At 48.7% G+C, this 11,559-nt stretch overlaps 1 protein-coding gene across 4 annotated transcripts in view; it reads left to right on the top strand.

The window, feature by feature from the left end:
- CACNA1A (calcium voltage-gated channel subunit alpha1 A) overlaps nucleotides 1-11,559 on the top strand; it is a gene marked incomplete at both ends in the record, with an annotated part of 236,581 nt that overhangs the window by 160,301 nt on the left and 64,721 nt on the right. For all 4 annotated transcript variants that reach the window (XM_082652568.1, XM_082652565.1, XM_082652567.1 and 1 more), the window contains 2 exons: nucleotides 7,751-8,214; nucleotides 9,877-10,015. In XM_082652568.1, coding sequence (XP_082508694.1) covers nucleotides 7,751-8,214; nucleotides 9,877-10,015 — 603 coding nt within the window. The remainder of the gene's footprint in view (nucleotides 1-7,750; nucleotides 8,215-9,876; nucleotides 10,016-11,559) is intronic.

Here is an 11,559-nt window from a genome sequence, read left to right as displayed (position 1 = left end):
GTGGCATGTGGGATCTTCCTGGACCAGGGCTCGAACTCGTGTCCCCTGCATTGGCAGGCGGATTCTTAACCACTGCACCACCAGGGAAGCCCCATATTAATTTTTAATGATGTGTTTAAACGCTTCTGTTACATGCCATATGCACTAAGCTAGCACTTCTCAAAATTGAATGGGTGCACGAATCCCCAGGGATCTTGTGAAAATACAGATTCTAATTCAGTAGGTCTCAGGTGCAGCCTGAGGTTCTGCATTTCTAAGGAGCCAGTGATGGTCCAGGGACCACACTTTGAGTAAGGAGACCCTAGAAGACAGAGTGAAGCAATTCTGATGCAGACACCTATACACAAAATCACAATGAATGAGACAGGTACAGATGCCAGCTGACTCAGGATGCAAGCTACTCGAATCACACGAAGGAGTTACCATCAGTGGTGAGATGTTCCAAAATGGTGAAGTTCCGTACGGAATAGAGTCTGCTCTTCCTTTAATTTGTCCAGTACTTGCATTCTGGGAAGATGTGATGTATATTTAAAACATGCAAAAAATACTTTATGCTGATACATGAAGCAGAGTTAGGTCGAAACAAAAGACTCAGATCATTACAAGCAGAGTTTTCACCTGTGTGAGGGATATTAGAGAGTCATGAAGGAGAAAGGATAATTCTTCCTCGGTGGGACTGCCCTGCACATGGTAAGATACTTATATACCTGCCTCCCATTTCCTAAATGCCCACAATGCCCCCAATTATTATGGCGTTAGGTCTCCACATAGCTCCACAACAGCCCCCTGAAAATCATTGTTTCTGAGAAGGGACTAGTGTTCTAGGCTAAGAACAGCATGTAAAGGCCCTAAGGTAAAACGGAAGGCCAGTTTGCCATTTGGAGGGTGAAGAGAGAGGGGCAGACAAAGAAATTGAAGGGAGTGTAATAGGCCAGCCGAGCCTGGAGCCCTCCCAGGGAAATGGGAGGCCACTGAAGGGATTTTACGTGGAATGAAGTGTTTAGCACAGGACTCCCATAATTAAGAACCAGTGGATCACTGGTGCTATTTTTTGGGGGGGGGCCATGCCACGTGGCATGCTGGATCTTAGTTCCCCGACCAGGGATCCAACCCCTCTCAGTGGAAGCGAGGAATCCTAACCACTGGACCACCAGGCAAGTCTCCTGGTGCTATTATTTTAATACTACTAATATTACTGTTGTTATCATCCTTGTATTATATCTACTCCTATCATTGAAGGAGGAAGGATGACAGGGGCAGAAAGGCAGCTCAGCCTGGTAGTGAAGGGCAAGGATTCTGGAGCCAGAGGTCACACTGCTGCCCCATCACTTCCCAGCTGTGTGACTTGCAACCTGTCACTTCCTCTCTCTGGGCCTCCGTTTCTCCAACTGTAAAGTGGGAATAAGAATGCTACCTGCCTCCTAGGGTAGGTATAAGGTTCAAATGAGTTAATACATGCAAAATGCTTTAAAGGGTGCCTGACTTATAATAAGTATGCAGTATTAGCTATTATTAGTATGAATATTATTATCATTCAGTACTCAGTAAATGTTAACTATTTTTCACAGTAGCAGTAGTAATAGGCATTCGATAAGTTTTAGTTATTACTATTATTATTTTCACTATTACTATTAAGACACTTTCATCATAGACTAGAAAACAAAACTTTAGATCCATAGCCTTTGGATTATCCATTCAAGCTCCTTCTTTTTACAGATGGGGAAACTGAGGCCCAGAGAGGGAAAGGGATTTCCCCAAGGGCAGCCAGCCAGCTGATAGCAGTAGTGTGGTAAGAACCCAGCTTTCCTGAATTCCACAGGTGGCCCCTGCTCCCCCTCCTCTCCAGAGGAACAAAGGACCTTCCCCACTTCCACCCCCAAATCTGCACGAGGAGGGTACTGCTCACTCCTTTATTAATAGATGTGTCAGGGCTTCCCTGGTGGCGCAGTGGTTGAGAGTCCGCCTGCCGATGCAGGGGACACGGGTTCGTGCCCCGGTCCGGGAAGATCCCACGTGCCGCGGAGCGGCCGGGCCCGTGAGCCATGGCCGCTGAGCCTGCACGTCTGGAGCCTGTGCTCCGCAACAGGAGAGGCCACAACAGTGAGAGGCCCGCGTAACGCAAAAAAAAAAAAAAAAAAAAAAAAAAGGACATAACATACTAAAAAGACATTTCAGTTCTGTATTATGACAAAGCCAGTGACCCTTAACAGGCCTGCCTCGCACATTTCTCCTCTTGTCCTTCCTTAGGCCTCTCCCTAGACACACTCTGTGTTTTGATTCTCCAGACCATTGATACTAAATATAATTGTTTTCTTTCTATGTCCCCTGTCTTCCCCCACCATTTCTGCCTTAATCTCTTCCGCTTCAGTTTTCCTAGGTTTACGTGTCCCCCACCCCCGAAGCTTTCACTGGCTCACCCCAGGAAAAAGGGGGTGGAGCACACTCTGTTTTGTATCGTTAAACAGTCGCTAACCCCTGATCTCCCACACCAGGTGGCTGAGCCCAGTGTCACCCCAGGGGCACCAAAGTGAGGATGAAGATTTCTCTGACTCCCAGTAAAAATCTGTGGATTGCAGGGCATCCACCACTCCCTGATAGCTGGGCAGTGCCTCCTGCTAGGTTTGACTGAGGAGATCTGCAGGGCCTGCACCACCCTAGAATTAATATCTCAGCTATTTGCATACTAGTTCCACATGCTCCCATCACCAAGACAACCTACTCCCCAAAAGGATCAATCAGAGAGATACTGGACTTCTGAGCCTCACAGTTTATCCAGCAAGGGGTGGAGAGGAGAGGCTTCATCCTTTAATACCCTGATTCTTACAGCACCCCCAATTTGCCTTAGCCAGTCTCAGCACCTCCATTCCATGCACACCAACTCATCCATTGCCCCATTTTCTTCACTGAGTGGTGCTGTAGCTTAAGATCTCTAGGGCCAGAGTCCAACGCAGCCCTTTCCCAGCTGGATAACAACGGGCAAGTGCCTTTGCCTCTCTGGGCATCACCTTCCTCATCTGTAAAATGGGCCTGATCCTAATAGCACCTCAGATGGTGATTGTTGTGGGGATTAAATGAGTTAATATGTGCAGGTCCTAAGGATAGTGGGGACACAAGCAGCATCCTCTGAATTGAGGGACCTGAGCATGCCCCAGGCAAGATGTCCATAGCCCTTGGCAGAGGGATGCTGAAGTGATTAGCTGGCAAAGGGATGCAGTGCAGGACAGGCATTACGCAATCAACTGCCTATTCCGGGCAGATGATGGCAGATCCCCAAGAGGGAAGGGGGAAGGGGGCCTGACTTCAAAGTTTTCTGCCGCTTTTGAGTTCTCCTTGGAGACACTTGGACATAAAACTTCCTGGAGATGGACGCTAGGCCTCTGCAGGCTGAGCTTGTTAAAACTCCGCTGCAAACAGAGCCAGCAGAAGAAACAAAAGCAAGACAAAGCAGAGACCCTCAGATCCCCTTTCCATCCGAACAAGGGGCTCTCGGTCCACGTGTGAGGCTGTCCCTCTAACAAAACGTACGCCGTGATCTCAACTGCTGTGTTATTTAGTACAGTCTCTCTAGATGGTGACCCAAAGATTCAGATTCTCTTTGAAATGATAACTTCGCTGAGCCTGCTTTTTGGTAGAGCTCTACTTAAAAGAATAGACAAAATGATGAGAAAATATTCCCAGCCAGGTTTTCATCTGAGGTACATGAGCAAAATACATTCACCCCATCTCAGCATCCCCAGAAGTCTTACCCCATCATCAGCTCAAAAATTCCAAATCTCATCATCTCACTCCAGTACTGGTAAGACTCTAGGTATGATCCATTTGGGGGCAAAATTTTCTTCCATCTGTGGACCTGAAAACTAGAAAACAAATTATCTGCTTCCAAAACACAAAGGTGGGACAAGCACAAAAATAGACATTCCTATTCCAAAAGGGGGAAATTGGAAGGAATAAAACGTCCCCAGCAAGTTCTAAATCCAACAGAGCAAATTCCATTAGGTTTCCAGGCCTGCGAGCAATGCTCTAGCTCTCAGCTCATTCACACGTTTATTCTTCACAGGAACTCAGCGAGGTTATCATCCCCATGTTATGGCTGAGAAACAGGCTGAGTAAATCACCGGTGGTCACATAGCAAATAAGTTCCAGGATCTTCACTTTAGTCTCTATGTTATAGAGAAGGTTCTACTACTATTATCCCCAATTCAAAGATGAGGAAACTGGGACTTCCCTGGTGGCGCAGTGGATAAGACTCCACATTCCCAATGCAGGGGGCCTGGGTTCAATCCCTGGTCAGGGAGCTAGATGCCCACATGCATGCTACAACTAAGAGTTCACATGCCACAACTAAGGAGACTGCGAGCTGCAACTAAGTGAGCCTGCCTGCTGCAACTAAGACCTGGTGCAACCAAACAAATAAATAAATATTTTTTTTTAAAATTGAACAAACTCTACTAAGATTTAAAAAATAAATAAATAAAGATGAGGAAACTGAGGCTCGGGGAGGTTAATCAAGCTACAGAGGATCCCACAGCTAGTAAGTGGCATTGGTGGGACTCAAACCCAGGTCAGTCTGTCAATCTAGGACCTGCTCACATGACTGAGAAGTGAGGCATTTGCCTGGACCTGCCCTTCTCCCTCTGCGGCCTCAGGGACGCAAGCCTGAAAATAAATTACCTCATCTCTCTTCTGCTTGCTAAAAACACCATGGACTTTTGCAAGTTAAAATGCAAAAATAAAACAAGAAAGAGGGTACTGGTGACTTAGCCAGTGGAAGGGCCTCCAGGGGAGGCCAGCTTTTTCTCTTTTTTTTTAATTATTATTATTTTTTATTTGAAATATAGTTGATTTACAGAGGCCAGCTTATTTTAAATTTTTAAGTGTTAGGTAGATTTAGGGTTACAGATTGGGCCTCAGGAAGCAAGTCTATGCTGTCCAGAGGCTTTGGTTCCTGCAATTGTACCTAATCTCCTGGGTGTTCGATGAATGGATACAAGCTGAGGGCTGTCTTTTGCTCACTTCTGGTCCCTTGAGTGAGTGTGTGTTGGCAACAGCCTGACAAAGCCATTTTCTTTTTTTAATTTTTATTTATTTATTTATTTATTTATTTGGTTCCAGCAGGGAGGCTCCTTAGTTGTGGCACATGGGCTCCTTAGTTGCGGCAGGTGGGCTCCTTAGTTGTGGCTCACGGGTTCCTTTTTTATGGCATGCAAACTCTTAGTTGCGGCATGCGTGTGGGATCTAGTTCCCTGACCAGGAATTGAACCCAGGCCCCCTGCATTGGGACTGTGGAGTCTTATCCACTGCACCCCCAGGAAAGTCCCACTAAACCATTTTCTAGTATGCCTAACTCACCCTCTCCGGGCCTCAGTTTCCTCCTCTGTGTAATGGGAGCAGTAACAATTCAGGCCTCATAAGATTGTCCCAGAAGTTAATGAGTTAAAATAGAAGAGAGGCTGGCTCACACTATTGGAGGTTACAGTGAGTGCCAAGGGTTCCCTGCACCCAGCAGCTGTGGGCTGAGCCTCCTGGGAGATCTCCAACTGCTTAGTAAGAGAGCTGCAGCGTCAGGTGGGGGGTAGTATGGGTGCTGGAGCCATGTGGTCTGGGTCCAAGCTGCCTCTGCCAGCAACTGACTGTGTGGCCTTGGGCAAGGCCCTTCGTTTCTGGGCCTTGGTTTCCTCATCTATAAAAAGGGAATAACAGTACTACCCACTCCCTGTGGTTATTCTAAGGATTAGATGAGCTGACGTGTCAAGGCTGGCACACAGCAAGTACTCGGTATGTGTGAGCTCTTATGAGGAGGTGTGGAGGGTATGGGATACAGAATTGGGGGGGTGCCTTTAAGAAGAACCAGAGGGGTAAGTCTTGGACTGCAGAACCCTCTGGAGAGAGGAGTCGTTGAGATTATGAACTACAGATGTCCTGGTGTTTCCGGGAAACAGACTTTGCCAGGGCCAGTGCCCAGGGATGGGGGAAGAATGGAGCCTCTTATCCGAAGATCGAGGGTCCAGAAGGGGTGTCTGAAGGCAAACAGAACAAACTGGGCGTCAGGTCCACACAGATCCATGCCCAAGCAGGCAGAGCTGGAACCAGCCAAAGACATAGAGTGAGCAGGGCCTGTAGCCACCCTCACCAGAGCCAGGGCTCCTGGGGGTCTCTGACAAGCTGGCGGTGAGTGTGCAGATGGGAGAAGGCAGGGGTTGATGGCAAGTCTAGGCCTGTGCGACTTCTCCTGGGCCTCAGTGTCCTTATCTGAAAAATGGGGGCACTCATTTATCATTTGACAAGAAGTGACCAGGTGGGCTTCCCTGGTGGCGCAGTGGTTGAGAGTCCGCCTGCCGATGCAGGGGACGCGGGTTCGTACCCCGGTCCGGGAGGATCCCACGTGCCGCGGAGCGGCTGGGCCCGTGAGCCATGGCCGCTGAGCCTGCACGTCCGGAGCCTGTGCTCCACAAAGGGAGAGGCCACAGCAGTGAGAGGCCCGCATACCGCAAAAAAAAAAAAAAAAAAAAAAGAAGTGACCAGGCATTTACCATGTGCCAGGCCCTGTTCTGGGCACTGAAATCACAGCTGTGAACAAGACAGACAAAAATAAACCTTGCGGAGCTGATGTTTCAGTGGGCATTGAGGTCGGAAAAGCTAAGCAAGGACCTTTAACTTTTTCCTCTCCTCCAAATGCATTGAGCACTCAGACTCTTTTCTCCTCATGTCCATCTGCATGGTGGTAATTATTTGAGTCACTGAGGCACCAAACCCCTACCCACCTCATCTTTCCCACTCTCCACCTTCAGCCATACCAGCCACCTGAAACTCAACAAGCTTATCCCCACCTCATGGCCTTTGCACTGGCTGTTCCCCCTGCCTGGAATGCTTTGCCCACCACACTTGTATCCCTGTGAGAAATTACCTTGTTCATTTACTGGCTGCGTAGCCTTGGCAAGAGACTTAACCTCTCTGAGCTTCAGTTTTCTCATCTGTAAAACGGTGCTAGTAATTATCCCTCTTAGGGCTAAGGACGAAGGGGTTATTACAAGGCAAGTGTGTTACTGAAATGTCTGCTGTTATTATTTCTATTGTTATTTTTTATTATGTTAATGTACGTATAAGACCTGCTTTCCCTAACTGGAATATTGGGAAGGGGCATACTTACTACAAGCATTTAAAACCATGAGGCAGGGAGTTCCCTGGCGGTCCAGTGGTTAGGACTCCACGCTTTCACTGCCGAGGGCCGGGGTTCAATCCCTGGTCAGGGAACTAAGATCCCACAAGCCACGTGGCGTGGCCAAAAAACAAAACAAAAAGATAAATCCATGAGGCAATTCCACCCCTAAAGAGATGGTGTCCCTGTGTCTGCGTTAGCCACTCCTGGAAACACTGTGTGTCCCTGTCCTGCCTCAGAGCTAATGGGAGACACATAGGCAGGGTCAGAGAGGTTTGGGTTGGAGACATGCGGGCTCTGGCAGAAAGTTCTTTTCCTTTCTGATTTCTCCATGAAGGAGTAGCCTCATCTCTTAGGAAGCAGCCCTCCTGGCAGGAGAAGCACCACACTGAAACCTGGGAGGGTGGGCACTTACACTGCCACGGGGTCTTGATCCGTAACAAGAACAGACCAGGCACCGGAGAGTTTTCAGGACACGGCCCCTCGACCGCCAACTTGTACCTCGAATGGTGGAATCTTAGGCAGGATCTGGAGACATCCCCTCTATGTTCTAACTCACTTATGGGTTCTTTTTCATTGGCCTGCCTGCCACAGAGAGAACCAGGGCTCCGGGGTCCCCGTGTCGGGCCCCAACCTGTCCACCACCCGACCGATCCAGCAGGACCTGGGCCGCCAAGACCCACCCCTGGCCGAGGATATTGACAACATGAAGAACAACAAGCTAGCCACCGCGGAGTCAGCCAGTCCCCACGACAGCCTCGGCCACGCCGGCCTGCCCCAGAGCCCGGCCAAGATGGCGAACAGCACCGACCCCAGCCCCGCGCCTGCCCCACCTGCCACGGCCGCCAACCCCCAGAACGCTTCCAGCCGCCGGACACCCAACAACCCGGGGAACCCGTCCAACCCCGGCCCCCCCAAGACCCCCGAGAACAGCCTTATCGTCACCAACCCCAGCAGCACCCAGACCACCTCAGCTAAGACTGCCAGGAAACCCGACCACACCACGGTGGACATCCCCCCGGCCTGCCCGCGCCCCCTCAATCACACCGTCGTCCAAGGTATGAGCTCCAATCTCACACGTGAGCCGGCCTCCTGGGCTCAATCCCCAGAGGCTCCGTTGGGTGACTCTGGACAGTGACTCCACCTCTCTGGCCTCAGTTGCTTCATCTGGAAAATGGGTAGAGACATAGTTCCTGCCCCCACAGGGCTGCTGGGAGAATTAAATGAGATAATATGCATACGATGCCTGGCAAGTGCACGATAGGTTAGCAACATTTCCTGCATCCCAAATTCCCACAGGGGAGCCACGGGGCCCCCATATTTGAGGAGTCAACGGATTCCTCTGATGGAAATCTGGGGGAGTCAGATGATTCTTTAGGCCGGCGCTGTCCAAAAGAAACGTGACACAGGCCGCCTATGTAATGTTAAACTTCTAGGGGAGTTCCCTGGCGGTCCAGCGGTTAGGACTCCATGCTTCCACTGCAGGGGGCACGGATTCGATCCCTGGTTGGGGAACTAAGATCCCACAAGCCGAGTGGTGCGGCCAAAATAATTTATTTATTTATTTATTAAACTTTGTAGTAGCCATGTTAAAAGAAAGAAAGAAGGGACGAAAGGAGAAAAGGAGGGAGGGAAGAGGGAAGAAGGAAGGAAGGAAGGAGTGATTTTAAAAATAAAGAAGAAATAGGTGAATTGAACTTTAATAGTTAAATCGTATTTAACCCAAAATACTATTGATTTGTATCCAGAGTGTTAACATGTCAATGTGTCATCAATACCTTCTACATTATTAACGAGCTACCTTACATTCTTTTTCTCGTACTCAGTCTTGGAAATCTGGCGTGTTTTTACACTGCATGCCGCAGTTTGGACTAGCCACGTTTCAGATGCTGGACAGCGCAGGTCTAGGACCTTGAGGGATTGGCTGTTTTTGCCTCCCACCCCCAAACTCCCCCTTGTAAGATCTGAGAAGCACCAGGAATTCAGAAATTACCCTGAGCTTATTATTTTTAAGATGATAATGGTAGCCCAGTTCTATGCAAAAGCTGTCCATGAGTTTGCTCTATAAATGCTTGCCACAGTCCTACAAGGCGGATCTTGTCCTTGTGCCCATTTCACAGATGAAAAAACTGAGGCTCAGCAAGGCTCAGCCTGTCCACGGACCCATAGAGTGGCTAGGCTGCAGGATCAATGCTCAGGAGGATGGTGCCTCACCCCACTCAGGAGAGGGGTGTTAATGGGGGGAAACCCTGCAGTTTGACTATGGGAGGGGCTCAGTATTCCCATCTGTAAAGTGGGGCTCTTGGTACTCACCCCGCCTGCCTCCAAGTGACAATAGAAAGGTCATCATAGGCTGGGGGGTAGGTCTATGTTAGTTTCCCGTGAGGGTCCCAGCAGACTCAAGGCTGTAGAGTGGTTGAGAGCAAGCACTCTGGGGCCAGGCTACCCGGGTTCAAATCCCAGCTTTGCCACATCCCAGCCATGTGACCTCAGGCAAGCCACTTCACCTCTCTGTGCCTCAGTTTCCTCATCTGTAAAGTGGGGATCATAAAGTGCCAACCTCATAGGGTCAGGTGAGGATTAAATGGCATAACAGGGTGCCTGGCACATAGTAGGCGCTTTGTGTCAGCTGCTTATTGCCTGCTCTGGAGAGCAGGCAGGAGACCAGAGGTTTGTGGGAAATCGTGGAGGGAGCCCTGTGTTGGTTCTTGTCCCAACAGTGAACAAAAACGCCAACCCAGACCCACTGCCAAAAAAGGAGGAAGAGAAGAAAGAGGAGGAGGAAGACGACCCCGGGGAAGACGGCCCCAAGCCCATGCCCCCCTACAGCTCCATGTTTATCCTCTCTACGACCAACCCGTGAGTATGACCCACAGCCAGGGCAGGGGGCCCAGGGCTCCCACTGGGGCAGTGGAAGTCAGGACAGAGGGCAGACCCAGACAAAGGGTAGTGGGGGAGAGTTGCCTCTAAGACCATTAGTCCATAGGAGACCTTTGAGCAAATTAAAAAAATGATGTCCCTTTCTTAAGTCATATAAGATAGAAACTTATCGTAAAGTACTGATTTTGTTGGAAAAGACCCCCTCCTGCCACCAACTAAAAACCACTGTCATAAATATCTACACTGTCTGTGATGTGAGAGGTGTCCCTTAGAAATGGCTTCCTTGTGCAGTGCACAACCTGTACAATTGTACATGGCAGCCCTGGTCCCTGAGCTCTGCTCTACAAGGATTTGGATTTTGGGTAGATGATCTCTGAGTTCATGGCCCTCTGTCTTGGGCATCCTTGAGGAGGCTGGATTATTTAGGGGAGAAATTTATCGCATGTTTGTCTTGGTGGCTCAGAGGTTGTTTTAGAATTGCATTTTTCCAAAGGGTATTTTTTGAAACCCTGGTCCCTCAAAATGCTTCTTGGCAAAGGAGAATCATGTCAAACAAGCTGCAGAGGAAACTGCTTTCTCTAACCTGCCCCTTGGAGCTCACCCTGTGCATTTACTTTTTTATGTGGTGGACATTATCTATTTTAATAAAGAAATTCTTATGTGGCACTTAGCACCAGGCCCTCTTCTGAATACTTTACAAATAAAAAAATTTTCTCATAATAACCCTATAGGGGTTGGTACTTTGCTTATCCCCATTGGACAGATGAAGAAACTGAGGTCCAGAGAGATGAAGTCACCTGCCCGAAGTCACACAGCAAGCAAGTGGGAGAGCCCAGACAGACTCGACTCCAGCATCCTTGTTCTTAGCCACTCAGCCCTGCAGCCATTCATACAATCTCATGACATATTTATCATTATTAGCTCCACTTGAGGTTAATTATTTCATTATTATCTCATTAGCATATTAAAGACTCTGATAAGGCCTGCAATTCATAATTTAGGTAACTAACTTTTTGGAGCCCCTACCATATACCAGGCCTATATTAACTCTTTTGATCCTCACATTCTTGTGAGCTAGGCACTGTTGTTATGGTCATTTCACCGACGAGGGCACTGAGGTACAATAACTTGCCTAAGGTCACTCAACTAATGAAAAAAAAAAAAAGGAAATCTACTTAATCCAGAATTTCCCAATTTTGTTTGACCATGTGACATTTTATGCATAAAAAGCTTTTCATCTCCTACAGAATCAAGGACAATATTTCTTCAACCCAGCCTGTGAGTTAAGATGTTCCAAGAGGGTGGTTTGGAAGTGATGGGAACTTATAAACAGAGATGGGGATATCTTCCCTCGCTGAGGGCTCCCCTGCCCCAGGAGGGTCCCCAGATGAAGTAGCTTGTTACTCTGTTGGGTGTGGGACCTTGGGAGTTAGAGATCTCAGATAGCGGTAGGTGACATAAGGAGATGACAGAGGAAGGGGCTCAATAGCCTGTGGTCTGAGTGGACCTCTGCACGCCTCCCT

The sequence above is a fragment of the Grampus griseus genome (genome assembly GCF_964374135.1).
Source record: "Grampus griseus genome assembly, chromosome: 3".
NCBI classification, from domain to species: domain Eukaryota; kingdom Metazoa; phylum Chordata; class Mammalia; order Artiodactyla; family Delphinidae; genus Grampus; species Grampus griseus.
The sequence above is the reverse complement of the archived record's forward strand: the minus strand, read 5'-3'. Positions and strand labels throughout refer to the sequence as shown.